The sequence below is a fragment of the Haplochromis burtoni genome, unplaced genomic scaffold (genome assembly GCF_018398535.1).
Source record: "Haplochromis burtoni strain Fernald_Lab_line unplaced genomic scaffold, NCSU_Asbu1 Contig_25, whole genome shotgun sequence".
Taxonomy (NCBI): domain Eukaryota; kingdom Metazoa; phylum Chordata; class Actinopteri; order Cichliformes; family Cichlidae; genus Haplochromis; species Haplochromis burtoni.
In genome coordinates this window covers 2732610-2747756 of record NW_024582386.1, presented here as the reverse complement: position 1 = coordinate 2747756, position 15147 = coordinate 2732610, and the positions used below count along the sequence as shown (strand labels likewise).

At 39.9% G+C, this 15147-nt stretch overlaps 2 protein-coding genes across 2 annotated transcripts in view; both read left to right on the top strand.

The window, feature by feature from the left end:
• The first annotated feature begins 965 nt into the window (after window positions 1-965).
• stmnd1 (stathmin domain containing 1) lies at window positions 966-5372 on the top strand. The gene is made up of 5 exons (XM_005917448.3): window positions 966-1199; window positions 2309-2468; window positions 3779-3918; window positions 4419-4550; window positions 4678-5372. The coding sequence occupies exons 1-5, from the start codon at window positions 1140-1142 to the stop codon at window positions 5086-5088; spliced, it is 903 nt and encodes a 300-aa protein (XP_005917510.1). The 5' UTR covers window positions 966-1139; the 3' UTR covers window positions 5089-5372.
• Window positions 5373-8190: 2818 nt separating this feature from the next.
• rbm24a (RNA binding motif protein 24a) overlaps window positions 8191-15147 on the top strand; it is an 11824-nt gene continuing 4867 nt past the window's right edge. Inside the window, exons 1-3 of the mRNA XM_005917449.2 lie at window positions 8191-8655; window positions 9822-9945; window positions 10065-10119. Coding sequence (XP_005917511.1) covers window positions 8488-8655; window positions 9822-9945; window positions 10065-10119 — 347 coding nt within the window. The 5' untranslated portion in view covers window positions 8191-8487. The remainder of the gene's footprint in view (window positions 8656-9821; window positions 9946-10064; window positions 10120-15147) is intronic.

Sequence of the window (15147 nt, the reverse complement as noted above, 5' to 3'; positions counted from 1 at the left end):
CGAGCATTTAAGGTATTCATGAAAATATGTATATATATATATATATATATATATATATATATATATATATATATATATATATATATATATATATATATATATATATATATATATATATATATATATATATATATATAGTAATTTATTTTTTATTTTTTTTTAAATCAAAGAGACATCCAATAATAATTTGAATTGTTTTAAATGTCTCTGATTCATGGTGACATTATTTGCATGCATATGTTACCTCTTATACAAATGGCTATTGTACCACAATTGACCAAGCCTATCCGTTATATCAGCAGACGTAGTAGTTAAACTGAAAGATGCTTTTCCCCCTCGCTTTTCAGGAGGATATCAGATTACCTGTCCAATATTATATAACCCTCATTAAGCCCATACTTAGGCAACTGCGTTGATGTATTTTGTGGTTTTTGTTCAGAACTGGAAAAAAAAACAGAAAGTTGCATGTTACCTTCTCCCCAAGAAAGAAGAACTGTTATTTTAATCTTGCTTATTAAAAGCGTATTTTATTTGTTGATATTTGTCACTGTCCGTTCGTTTTATATTCATTTTATTTTCATGTTGTTGTTGTTTTAGGAAACGAAGGTCACACGCACTGAAACTTGGTATCTGAGTAAACATTAATGGTAAGCGGAACAGTGTGTTGTGTTTTATGTGTCAGGGTCATGTTTTATATAATTATTTTTGGCACACTGACTCCTGGCTGAATTATTTAGCAAGCCCCTCTGTTTGTGGTAATCTGGTAACATGCACGTCTAGTGATTTCTGGCACTATTATACTTTTGTTGTCGACTCTACTCCCAAACACAAGTCCGACAACAAATTTGTCATACGAGTTCATTTAAGGACGATGCAAGCACAAATTTGATCAGAAATGAACGAATTTGATCATTGTACGTAGACTTTGCAGTATCACCTCTTTGACCAGGTCAGATTTATTGTAGCAACGGCCCCTAGCAACGCACGGGACCCATGGAGACTGCAGTGTCTGAGTGAAGGAATGCAAATCTACAACAGTCGATAACACATAGACAACAACAAGAAATCCAGAAAACAAAACACAGCTGGTGGTTTATGAGTTTCAAGGATTGACTTCACATCGTTGCTTTAAGGTGAAAATGGGATGCATGAGCTCCACGATCACCGCGGTCCAAACGCTGACAGTGAATGGAGACGAGGTAGGCTGGGTGTCCCACCACCCACTAGTAAAACCGGGGACAGGACGCTAGAGCTGGTGTTTGTTTGTGACAGTTTTTAAAGAAAATTCATAGAGGGTTGTAAGGGAAGTGAAATTTTCCTTATAGACCTTTTGAACATAGATATTTATTATGAAGTCCTCTCTCTAGCAGGGGAAAAAAAACATTTTGTTCCTTTTTTTGGAAAAACAGCAAGCTGAAAGACTGGTATAGCCCAACTCTCTCACATAAACTATAAAGTTAAGGCAACAAGGGCAGGTGCCTTCACAATGCTTCTTCTTCTGTGGTACGAACCTGAGTAATGATGGTTAAGTCCTATCAGACCAGCTTCAGATGTGTCAAGGCAAAAAGAAAAAAAAAAGTTTGGCAATATCAGTGTTAATATATCTTACTTTTTATAAAGACTAAAAGTTTGGGCTTGCTCTTAAAAGCTGAAGAAGAATCCAGTTTCGTCTCATTGCAGTTTCCCATTAATTAATTCTTAATGCAACTTTTGTTGTTGTTTTCAAAAATGGGGATTATTTATACACATATATATCTATATATATACATATATATATCATTATTATTATTATTATTATTATACGATTATAATAAAGAAAGAAGAGACAAATGAAAAGACACATTTTTGGTTATGTCAGTTGCAACAGATTTGATAAAAGTGGTTTCCCCTCTAAATCTCATGAATGAATTTATATTTCACATGAACCTCATAGTTTATACCATAGTTGAAAAGCATTCCTTAAAAATACAATATGGGGCTCAAAGAAATCAACTTTTTATGTAGGTTTATTTCACACTGGACTTGTGAACTTGCGCAGCAAACTGTAGTTGTGTTTTATGCTGCCGGGTTAGTTTAATCAGTACCAGTGTACACTATAAGAAAATAAAAGGTGAATATGTATTTCGGTGTACTTTTTTTTTTGTAAAATGTAGCTGATTGAGACTGTGAAGTAAACCTATATGGCAAATTGATAATACGTTAACACAGATGTTACCACGACAAATTCATGTCTGTGATACCACAGGAATGATGTCAGGATTTAATAATGTCCCCTTTCTGCATTTATTTTCTGTGTCTGTGCTGTCAGGATGACACAGGAAGTAAGGTCAGCGGTCGTGGAGACTCAGCTGTGTCAAAGGGCACAGCAGACAGCGGGGTGGTGATGGAGAACAGAGAAATACCTGGTGACATACCTGGAGCAGTGCCCCGAACACTCCCTCTTCTAACATCAGAGAGCATCAGAGAAAGTGAGTGGACAGAATTACACAGGACAGTGAGTGTGTAGTCTGACTCATCAGGCTGTAGAGAAACAGCTATTTATTACTTTTCCAACTAACACTAAAGGCCATATTCTTGATCTTATCTAGTGTTCTGGTGTTACTCCTCAGAACTGTATAGCATCTGACCTTCCCATACCTGAACTGGTATCTTACTGCAGTAATAGATTCCACAGAGTTATGGATATTTTTGTTCCTTTGACTGTCTCCTTTATCCACTCTGCTCCCTGGTTCACCTCAGAATTGCCCAAGCTTGAAAATACACGTTGTCGTCTGGAACGCTTTCATACAAAGACTGGTCTTATTGTTCATAAAACTATGTATCAGGAACAAATGGGCCACTTTAAGGGTACCATGTCTACAGCTAATATTTATGGAATATATGTATGGAACATTAATCAAGTCTGGTGAATGGAATATTAGGATTTCCATGGCCTTTTTTTCAATACCAAGAAGAGCAATGTCCATCAGCAGCTGGGTCTAGATAATTCCACATGTTGCACACTGTGATCTGCCTTCCTCTTTCCCAGTTTCACTCTCTCAACTGTTGAGAAAATATCTGGATTTGCTGGTAAATCTTAACCTTCTACCTGTTGCCTTGACCCACTTTCCACTCAGGCAGTTATATCCTGTTTATTTTGTTCCTCTCTCACTCATTGAATAACTGACATTATCCATTTCTCCCTAATCTCTGCCTTTTTCTTTTACCTCTAGCTGTGATAATTCCAACTCTTAAGAAATCGAGTGTAGACCCATCACCTTACTGTCACCTTACTAACAGTCATCTCTATGAGCAAATTGAATCTGGTTTTCAGCACCTTCACAGTACAGACAGCCCTGGTCCTTTAAGCCCTTTAAGTCTCTCTATCTCTCCATCTCTCACCTCCAGGTCTCCCTGATCTTTTGCACATCACCACTCCATCCTTTTCTTTGAGCTCCTCATCCTCTGTCATTCTCATTATACCTTCTGCACTCCTGACGACCATGGGCGTTAGAGCTGGCAACCGAGTGGCTCCTCATCTTTGGAACTCGCTCCCAAATCACATTCGGAACACTGATTCTCTCCCTCTCTCTATAACCACTGTTAAAACACATCTGTTTAAGCTTGCCTATTCCGTTATATTTTAATACTGTGATGTATTGACTTTTTTTTCCGATGATGTCTTCAACTGTTATTTTATCTATACTGTGATTTTGTTATTTATTTGCTTGTAAGATGTCCTTGAGTGTATAATATGTGTTTGTTTATTTCTTGTTTTTTTGTTGGTTTGTTTTTCCAGACGTACTTCTGTGGGATAATGAAATAACTGAACGCCAGAAGTCCCACAAGATCCTGGAGGAACTGCTGAATCAGGGCATCATCCCAAAGGAACAGCACAGAGAAAAGAGCAGCAGGGTTGGAGAAGCTTACAGCATCATGGTGAGTACCTGGTGTGCACAGCATGGTACGACCTTACAGGCCAGTTATCTGACAGCTTTACTGCAAATGGAGCTTTACTTTTAGTAGAAAGACAAGCACAGTGATATAAACAGGGTACATATTCTAAAAGATGCATTTTTTTCTCAACACATCTGACAAAGGGAAATAGCCTGACTGCTACTGTCCCTGAATCTGTGGCATCCATAATAATGCTGCAGTTCAACAAACTTTTACTAAAGAAAAAGAAAATAAGGAAGAACACCATGAACCAAGCACAAAATGCGCTGCCTGATTCCATCTTTGCCCATAAACTCATACTCATAAGCTAAACTATCCGTCCATTCCATTCTGCATATTAAATTCAGGGTCACAAGTGTGGGGGGTTGGGGGCTGGAGCTTATCCCGTCTGCCATAGGGCGTGAGACATGGTACAGACAGGTTGCCTGTCTAAAAAGATGCATGAAGTGTTTTCTGTCATTTTCTGTGTTTGTATGCATCAGCTGGACGACAATGAAGGTGCCCCGCAAAGGCCTCCTGCCAGACTGGAGTCTCTGAAGGTGAAGAAAGCTCAGAAGCTACACACCAGAGAAGAGTTTGAAGAGAAGATCCGGCTGGCTGAAGAGAGACGCAAGGTGCCGTGTCTGCGTGACCATTTTCCCCAACGCCTCAGCTCTGTCATGTCTTTTGGTTTGTTTTGTTTTGTTTTTTACCAGAGTTTTCTTTAAAAAAAATTATCTTGCACTCTCCACTCTCTTTCAGTTAAAAGAAGATAAGCTCAAGATGCGTTTAAGGAGCAAGTCTGCACGTGTCCGTGTCCCCGCCATCATCTCCCGCACCGAGAAAGACAAAGACACGTCCATCACCCCTGTGGAGACGCTAGCGGCACCACATCCCAGCCAGGTGATGCGTGAGGCTGCAGAGGGAGGAGAGTGGGTGAGAGAGGATGGAGATGGCAAAAGGGAGTGCGAGGAAGAGGCGGAGAAGGCAGGGAAGAGAGAAAGGAGAGAGAAGGGAGGAGATCACCGAGGAGAGGGTGCAGAGAGGGAAGTTGAGAGTAGAGAAAAGGAAGAAGAAGAAGAGATGACCCAGGTGCAAGAGTTCACAGCCTCAGGGGAGCTGGAGTGTGATTCTAGCTTCCAACATGCAGATGACAAAGAAGAAGTATTTTAAACTATTGCACAAATCAGCCATCAATCAGCACAAGGGGGTACGGGAAGAGGAACTAAGCCAAAAATACATTCATTTTGCACAGTTGAGAGTTGTTTAAGCTTGTAAAATAAATGTATTAGCAATGTGTACAATGTATATTTAATGTGTGATTGAACTTAATGTTGAAGCTGTGAAGGTTTGCAGAAGAAAAACATGAAAGCACATTGGAACATGAGGGTTTTCCATTAAATTCAGCGCATTTTACCTCACTGAACACTTTAATAAAGATTAATTGATGCACTTCATACCAAAAGACCAAATCGATTTTTGTGAGTGCTTTTGGTTGTTTGGTCTTTGTTTGTTTTTTTCACTATAACTGAGAGAAATTGCTGTGTTATCCTCTCACGTTGCTGTGAAGGTTGTACTCTGTGCAGCTGTTCTGTTGGACATAAGGTGGCACTGTTTCAGTGGGTTAAATGTGTGCTGCAGCTTGTCTTATAGAAGAGTTAGCGCACCTCTTCTATAAGACAAGCCATGAGTGCTTTTGGCAACATATGAGGAAGGGCTTGGTGTAAAAAGATGTGTTTAAGGCAAAGTAGGAAATCCCCATTTTCTCGTTTTTTATGGTTCAGAGAGTGTGTGAAAAACAAGTGTGTGATCAGTCATTTATTACAATCCATAAAATGTAAAAGCTTTAGAGGTTAACCACAAAAAAAACCAGAACATCAAAACATATTTTTGAATGAGAGGTTAGGGCTGAAACCTAAGTGTGACTGCTGTGGCCATTCAGCTGTTTCCTTGACCTTTGACCTTCAACTTTCCTTTGCCTGACTGGCAAATGATTGACAGATATTTTAAGTTTTAATTTCTCTAAAAACAGCCAATATGGAAACAGCATTTACAAAGTGGACTTAATGTTTGCAGTGGTTCAAGGTTCCTGGTGATAAAGAATAAATGAAGCTTTCATTGGGGGGCGGCATATTGTTAGAGGATTCAGACTAGTCAGCATGCTGCAGAGACAATAAGAGCATGCAACCTAACCGGATCCCCATTGTTGAGCTTGAGAAACCTGATATCAATCCCCCTTTATTCTGACTTTTAAGGGCGTGTGGCTGCATTAATAAAACAGCAAGTGAACGGAGACACGGCAGAAAGGCGCTTTATCAGGTTGCATTTCATTGTGATGTGACGTCCTGCAGGTGGAGGTGACAGCAACACTGGCTCTTGTCATTCTTTTAGCTGGAAGAAGACAGATTTTGGTTGGAGGTGAATAAAAACGCAATTAGTAATCTTTACTGATCTGTGTTTCATAAAGTTTAGACTGGTCATCGGTGGCTTCCCACATAGGAATGAACAGCACTTGGTAATGCTCCCACCGTAAATGTATCTGCTCACTGTAGGATAGATGTACGTATGTAGGCCAGCTCGCAGAAGTGAGGCACCATGAATGATTAATAGAAGAGTTCACTCTCACATTACCGGAGTTGAATTAGCTCTTCTGGGCTGTTCGGGAGGATATTGAGAGATGCAGCAGCATGGCCTCATCTGACACTGACACCTCTGTTTCAAACTTTTTACGCTGGACTAATGACCTTTCCACTCAAGAAGCAACACAATTAAGACTCTCTAAAGACATACCCCTCACGTATTGTGCATGACTTCTTTCTTTACTTATTTATTCAACAGGGACAGGCATGCCATTAAACAGCAATACACCAAAAATATAAGATGCAAGCGCCAGATTATACCAAACTACTAATTCACATCTGTAGTCCCAGCCATTCAAGCTGGACTGTGAATCTTCTCAGAGGATTTTCAAAGGTGTTGATCTGCTGTTTATAAAAGGGCTGAACTCTTTTCCCCATTCTATTTGTGAATAAATAAATAAAGTTTATTCTATAAATGTAAAATATCTAAAACTGTATTTGCAATAAACTGTCAAAACTAAAAGATTGCCAGTAGAAAGTGAGTACGGTTTACTTGAGTTTAAAGTTAGTGCTATTTGTTCATTGTGAGTCCAAAGTACTTAAAATAACTTTATTTTTCTGAGAGATCACTTCCTAATTAATCAGTTCAGCTCACATATTAGTTGACATTAGTTCAACTGAGAACTAAAACACTGTGGAGGGTGAAAAAAACCCCCAAACATCCGAATTATTTTTCACTTGAGCTGTTCCTGAGTCACAGGTACTTTTTGTGCCAAACATATCATCAGTGGTGTGTGGATCGATACTGAAATATCGATTCTTCCGATACCAGCAATTTATGTTCTAGAATCGATTATCATATTATAATATCGATATTTTAGTACTCTGGGGTAAATTTGTAGTTTTTCCATTAAAATGAACGCAGTGGAAAGAAACTATACAATTCGGATGGTCTAATTTGGAAGGAACTACTTCCTCTTACGCCTTTCATAGTCATATGCTGTATAAATGTGTCGCAGCCCCTGGCATTCACACTCACAACAATGGCTGAGCGCAAACAGAGTCCTGTGTGGACACGTTGTTGTGGCAACACCACTGACCTCGTCAAACACCTCGGAGTAAATCACATCACAGAATATGATAAGCTTATGTTGAGGCGAACAGAAGAGGAGGACAGGGACAGGTGCTGCTAGGGCGAGACAGACGTCTCTCGCAGAGTCCTTTAGTGCTGCAGGCAGGCAACATGCTCAAATAGCGCACAACATCAGTTTTTTTTTTTTCTATATGATTATTCTGCATTATTAAGCAATAAAAACAAGTTGTCTGATGTCCTCTAATCATTATGAAGCACTATGGTTATGTTATTATTACAATTACATAATACAATTATATATTGTATTATGAAATGCAATGAAACATTAAGTTTTTGTACAGAGTATCGGTATCGGATCAGTATCGCTGATACCACCCTGAATTTTACTTGGTATCGGATCGGAAAGGAAATCAGTGGTATCGCACATCACTAATCATCAGTAGAATCGGTTTTTGTTGGGCCCTGATGGTTCATTAAACGCGGATCTTTGTGGTGAAGGAGCTCCAATGTTTCACACTGAGCCGCACTTCCCAGCTGTTTGTGCACGCTGGTGGGAGGAACTAAAAAGTGGGTGGAGTTAGAGGCAACGCATTTAGGAATGGGTCCCAAACCTATTTAGTTAGACGGCAGAGTTACCAAGAAGAGCTGGAAACACCTGCTGGTATCTTTGGGACAATCCGCTCCATATTTTTACCCTCTTACTGTCGAACTTAAATCTACCTCCAGGCTTCTTTTGTCTTCTTTTCTCCTCTGAAAAACTTTAGAGCCAACTGATCTCTCACTTTCTCTCTCTCTCTTTCTCTATCTCTCTAGTCATCCAAAGTATTATCGATAAGGAGACATTGCACTACTACTATATTTTTTTATAGTTTCTATTTATTGTATTTTTTTGCACTAACGATGCACACCACGCAAAAGGACACGACCTATACGAAGATCTTTGTTGGGGGTCTTCCCTACCACACCACGGATTCCAGTCTCAGGAAATATTTTGAAGTTTTTGGTGAGATTGAAGAAGCAGTGGTCATTACCGACAGGCAGACCGGCAAGTCTAGAGGTTATGGATTTGTAAGTATCACTCAGTAACACCACAGCTTTCCACAGGAGTTTATATGCGTCTATTCGTTCCAGAAATTCGTGTCACCACGTTTCTTCTGTTAAGGCTCGCTTCTGTTGCTGTCTTGCACAACACCATGACTAGCATTGATATATCTGTGGGTCACGGGTTGTTTATGTTTTGATAAGCAGCTCCTGCTTAAATTTGTCACTGGCTTCTGTTGCAATCTCGCACCCACCAACTTGTTGCGCGCTGGTATGCGCCCCGACACGCATTTTTTTAAGGAGCTGTTCACACAGTGGCAGCTGCAGTGGGCTGAAAGAAAACTCTCGATTATGTCTTGATATTGTAGAGCAGGTTTTTCGAAACGGTCACAGTTTCTTCCTCTTAGGGTAGTTTACACCGTCTTGCTGAGACTTGTCATCAAACCTGAGAACCAAAGTGTTTAATGTTTTTGGTTTGTTTAGGGGGGGTTTGGAGACGAGCAACCATCTACTCACGGTTATTCAATAATAAATCTCTTTATTTGTATATATACATATAGTTTGACTAAGCTGACCTTCATATACATGTAAGAGAATTATCCAAAAAGAGAATTATGGAAGCCAAGCCTGAGCCTTTATTTAAGTAACCTAATTTTATTCTTATCTACCCTTGATTTAATCAAATATTTACGTTTGTGTGCTGGGATCAACGTTTAACTTCACGTTTGCTTAGATCCTCTCTTTACTGCTCTTTCTAAATCATCTTTCTTTTTTTATTTACCTTTACTTTATTGTCTCCCAAATAATGTTTATGGTCAAGCTCACATGAATCCCTCTGATTAGAATTAAAGGCTGTAAAAGGAGAACTGAGGGCTTTGGTTTGGTTGTGGTGGTCAGCCTGGCTACCGTTCACTGCTGATAAGTTTCATCACATCCACACGAGGGTGATAAATGTGTGTGTGCTGTCAAATACCTGCCACTGTCAGTGATGGCCACACAGGCGCACACAGAAGGAGGCCTCTGTGCGCACACACACATACCCACACACACACACACACACACACACACACACACACACACACTTATACTTCTTTGAAACATGTGGTTTCCCTCTTTCTTACAAGCTCCAATCATTATTGAACCCCCAACTGCCTTTAAAAACATCCTCAGCTCTTCGTTTATCCTCCTCTCAGGTGACGATGGCAGACCGTGCAGCCGCAGATCGGGCCTGCAAGGACCCCAACCCGATCATCGATGGCAGGAAGGCCAACGTCAACCTGGCATACCTGGGTGCCAAGCCTCGGGTGATGCAGCCAGGTAAGACCAGCCAGTAGGATGTTTGTTTGTACCTCAGGGTTTGAATCTTAAATATAATTTCAAGTTGTTGTTGCTAGAAGTCAGTTTTTGTCTGTATTTGAAGTTATTTTGTCTTGCAGGTTTTACCTTCGGTGTTCCCCAGATTCACCCAGCATTCATCCAAAGGCCTTATGGGTAAGGACTAACAAGTCGACATGTATTCATTTCCTTGAATAAATGATGTCTAATCATCAGAGTTGGAATGTAAGCTATAAATACACCTTTTCTTCCCCAATGATTGTCCACCCAAAAAAAAAAACCTCCAGTCAAAACTGCTTTTCCTAAGTTCGACTGTTTGCAGAAATACGTGTGAGTGTAAATACATTCTTGTGTGAGTGTGCTGAGTGGACAGTGATGGAAACTTTACAGCCTCACTCAATGTTATCTATCTTTCTCTGGTTCGACAGGCTCGCTCTCGGTTAAGCTAACTGTGCTGGTTTGTGGAATAGTTCTGATCAGAGAAAAGGAATTACCTGTAGACTCAAACGCACACAAACAAGCTCTCAAAATGGTGATTACAGATGCATGTACGTGGGTTTCGTTTGGACTTCTTTTTCATTTTATTTAAATAGAACTTAGCTTTGTGTGCCGTCATGAAGTGGTGTTGTTAGCTAAACCGTGTGCTTTCTTTACTTTAGTGATAAAAAAAGTAAAAGAAAAGAAAAACTGGACTGATTGTTGTTTTTGTGGGGTGTTCTTTTTCCTTTTTGTGGAAGCGTGTCTACTTTGCAGAGGAGAAGATTTTTTTTAAATTATTATTATTATCATTGTTTTTAGCTTGTGGTTGATCTGTTTTGTTTAACAGGATGTGCTGTTACATGTTTCTTTCTCCTCCTTCTGGCTGTCTTGTTTGAGTGAGTGGTGACTTTTCTGTGTGGAGTTTCTTTCTTTCACCCTTGCCCCCCCACCCCACACTTTCCCCTCAAAATAACAAAGCCTATCACTGCTTGCGTGTGCTCAGTGCATCTTCCTGCTGTTTCTTACATTAACACAACACGGCAGAGACCAACTTACTGTGAAATGACCTCTTGTGGTCTCTCAGCCTCCTTTTCTTCGCACTATTGGGAGATGCGAATGTCTTATGAATGAACCGAAAGCATCCCAGTTAAAATGTGAGCTTATATGCGTCTGACTACACCTGAACATACGGGGGTTATGGGGTCTCACTGTGCATCTGCACACGTCCACATGCACCCAGCTCAAGTCAGTCAGCACCAAAGTCTCCACTGTGACACAAACAAATGTCTGGATGTCTCTTTTTCTATCTCTTATTCTCTCAGAGCGAGCTTTCGTCACATGGGCTCGTGGTGTTAAGGAAAACAAGCGCACCCATTGTGCCACACAAAGCCCTGAATGCTGACAATGCAGTCGCATGAAGCTGAGCTGTGTGTGTGTCTGTGTTAGGGGGTCCAGTGAGGGTGCACGAGCTGTCGCTGTGTGTCATGTAAGAGCAGGGAAGAGCCCATTTAAACAGGGTCATGTGAGTGTGTTAGGGGCCGGCCTAACATATAGCCTTTAACTCTTTATCCCCGTTAAGTCGACTTTTGACGTCGCCTCTGTACACTTAATGACAGGTTTTTACACATCAGCATATTTCAATAAAGGCATGGTTAGGCAAAAACAGTTAACCTCCTTGGACCTGGTGTCCAAATATGTGGACATCACATGTTGGGTTATTTAGACCAAAATACTCAATTTTGCTCTACAAGGGCCTGATGTCCACTTACGAGGACATTATACTGCTGCTGTTCTATCAAATTTTTAAACAAATATCCTCATATGTGGCTCTCATTTTTCTTAAAAACAAAAATAAGATAAAAAAAAATAAAATCGGGCAATTCTTTGTTTTTACATTCATCGGGCCCCAAAATGCCCAAATATCAAAGAGACATGAAAAATGCACGCCATGGAAGAGTTCGGGTCTTAGGACGTTAATATGAATTTGTACAAGTTATGAATCATACATGACTCATATCTGAAGAAATGTAAGCACACTGTTAATCTATGAAAGCAAATTACAGACAGAAGTCTTTTTCCATGTACAATGGAATGAAGTCCAGATTTTAGTGAAGAAAATTTACTTAATTAAATGGTATTTTCCCCACAGTGGCTTTCAAAATCCAAAAAGGATGTCAATGTGGCTGTCCTCTGATAGTCCTGTGAGCAGATAGGCTTGCATAAACTGGCGGCAGTGTCGTCTTTTTTCCTTTTTTTCACATACCTGGTGAGGTTGGGAGGTGAACTCCAAAAGGGAATTTAGCATGACCCACTCCAGGGACAGCGGCTGGTGGGGAGAATTCACGAACACGTGTCAGGCTCCAACCCTGTCACTTCACCTTCAGTTTGAACATGGTGCAGAGAAAGTTAAGAGCTAGCCAATCAAATCATCTTTACAGTCGACCCCCACCTGTTTGCGGTTTTTCTGGATTTTCTGTGGAACTAACTGATTTTATTTTCACGACAAAATACATTTTTTATGATTAAAAAAGAAGGTGTGTTTCTCAACATGGGGAAATGGCATCAGCAGATACGGGCGCGGCTACAAAATATCCCAAGACCTTCAAATGTTTTAGGATGATAGTTTATGGTATATATGGTGTTTGAACTATTTAAATAGGCAGTTATAAGCATTTTTAGAGCGGTCTCAAGTGTTTGGTATTTGGTATTTGCAGCTGGTTGTGGCCCTTAGCCCCAGCAAATACTGGGGGTCATCTGTATTAAAATGATCCACCAAAGCGTTAACTGAGAGAACAACTTGGTTGCCTGTGCAGTTCAGTATTACATAAAAGAAGTTGCTGTGAAAAATCAGCCTGGTGTATATATACAAAGAAGCTAGTGTGGCTAATGCTAATCGCTAACTGATGCTTGGCCAGATTTCCTTGTAATGATTAGCTATTATCGCTATGGCGATCGCACCAGCAAAGATATCCCCCCAGCTGAGGAAATGTAACTGTGTGAATAGGGTTGTCATAGTATTAAAATGTCAAACTTGGGAAGATTTTGACCACATCCTGCAACAGCAGAAGTAATGGCAAAGAAGTCATATCTCAAAAACTGTTTAATACTTAAGTGTTGTTGAAAATGAAGATTCAGTGACCTCTTTAAAACGTGCTGTTCAGTGTTATGAATGTTAACTACTTCAGCTGTTAGTAACGGTAGGAGCTAGTTCAGTGCCTGCCTGGAGACCACTGTTGTTGTGATTTGTTGTGACTATATAAATAAAACTGGATTGAATACAAGCGTCACAAAGCGAGCTCAGGGGAGGCAGAAACCTGCTGTGGAGCAGAAGACCTCGTAAACAGATTAGAAGAAAAGCTGCAACGAGTAAACAATTAAACCTCATGACTTTCTGGCTGCATTCTTCCTACACTTGCCCCACTTTGCGTTCTTTCTGTCCTTGTCCCCACAAATATGTGGAGACGTACACTTCTACTCTATCCGCAAGGGACTCTGCAGAGAGTCTGTTTTTAACACAATAGCAGTAACTACATGCAACAGATATCCATCTTCTTCAGGGAGCTCCAGAGATGTAAGGCAGCCATTGAGGAAAATTTACATTCATAACCTTTGAGTACATCACACTGCTCGGATTAAGTTCCAATATCCACATAAACACCAGACCTTAATAAATTACCTTCCATGTAAACAGCTGACCCGAAGTCTTCAGTCTGATTTAGAGAAATACTAGTGTGTAACTGCAGCCACGATCTCCACAGCAGGGAATAAATTTGTTAGAAGTAAACTCAAAGTGAGAGAGGCTTAGGATGAAAGCTCCGGTGAAAGATACAATTCGCAAATCACAAACGTGGCAAACAGCGTCCTCTCTTCCTTTTGAAATGAATCAAAGAACCTCTTTAGATTGATGGTCCCTTGAAGTCACTTCAGCACTGAAGTTTGCATTTTCACAATTTTTTTTAAAGAGACAAACGATCACAGCTGAACATCCTTTTACATCCAGCGGCTCAAAAACTGAAGTTCTCCTCTGCACGCTCAGAAGATGTATCTGTGCTGCTGCTGTTGCTGTTAATACGTCCACACAGAGTGACTGGTGAAGGTTTCGCACAGTAACTTTATCCAGGTAGCCATCTGTGTTTGGATTATGACTATGTTACAAATATTTAAGTGCATCAGAATCACAGTCAGCTTGGTCGTAACAACTCTTTAAATTAGGAAATGTTTGTGACGTCAACCTCTCGCACTTTGATAACAAACAAGTCCACATGGCAGACAGCATGCAGGCTGGAAGACAACCTTTATTTAGCCTTGAACTTTATTGACTACTGGGACCTTCCAATAAAGAAACACACACAGGAACAGTCAGACCAGCATACCTGCACAAATCAGCTACATATACTTGGAATAGACTGGGATAACTTAAATGCTCTTATTTTATGACCATCTGCACAGAGAAAAGCCGTTTTTAGTTTGTTTATTTTAATGAGGCAGAGCTTTGCTTCCTATGGCCGAAAACACAACTTATGCTATGTGTATACCTGTGTGTGTTATTCAGTCTATACCAACTTATACAGCTCAGCACCACCAGTATCTTGTAATACAGATTTAATAATGTAACTGCAATAAGATCTAGGAGTCAGACAAATATTAGAAAGTGTGCGCAAAGATGTGAATATCACATTATGAGATTATTAGATTTGCTGTCTTGCACAATGCATTTTCAGAGCACAGCACTCTATGCTTGCATAGTGCTTAGATTATCGAATTATATTATTATAGATCTAGTACTAACATGAGATCTGAAGTCCTGTTAGGGGCTTATTTGCTGTGCTTTTCACACAGAGCACCTGTGGGTCAGCTGCTGCCTTTTTAACTAATTAATTCAAATCCTGGCATCAACTGTGCAAACAGAGTTACAATGTGTTTGTTGATCGGTACACTCAAACCACCCCCCCAAAAACTCAATGAACATGAAGTAGTAACGTTGAGTAAAATGCAACTAAAATATATAAAAGGTTTCTTTATTAAAATAATTAACAATTAAGGATAATTTGCTTGGTATAAACTGAATGAATGCCAATTAAGTAAATTTCATTGAACCAGAATCCCTTAATTATACTCATGTAACAAAATTAAATGGAAAACTTACACTTAATTAATTAGTTGATTTGTTTTTTTTGTTTTTTGTTTTTTTTTTTGGGGGGGGGG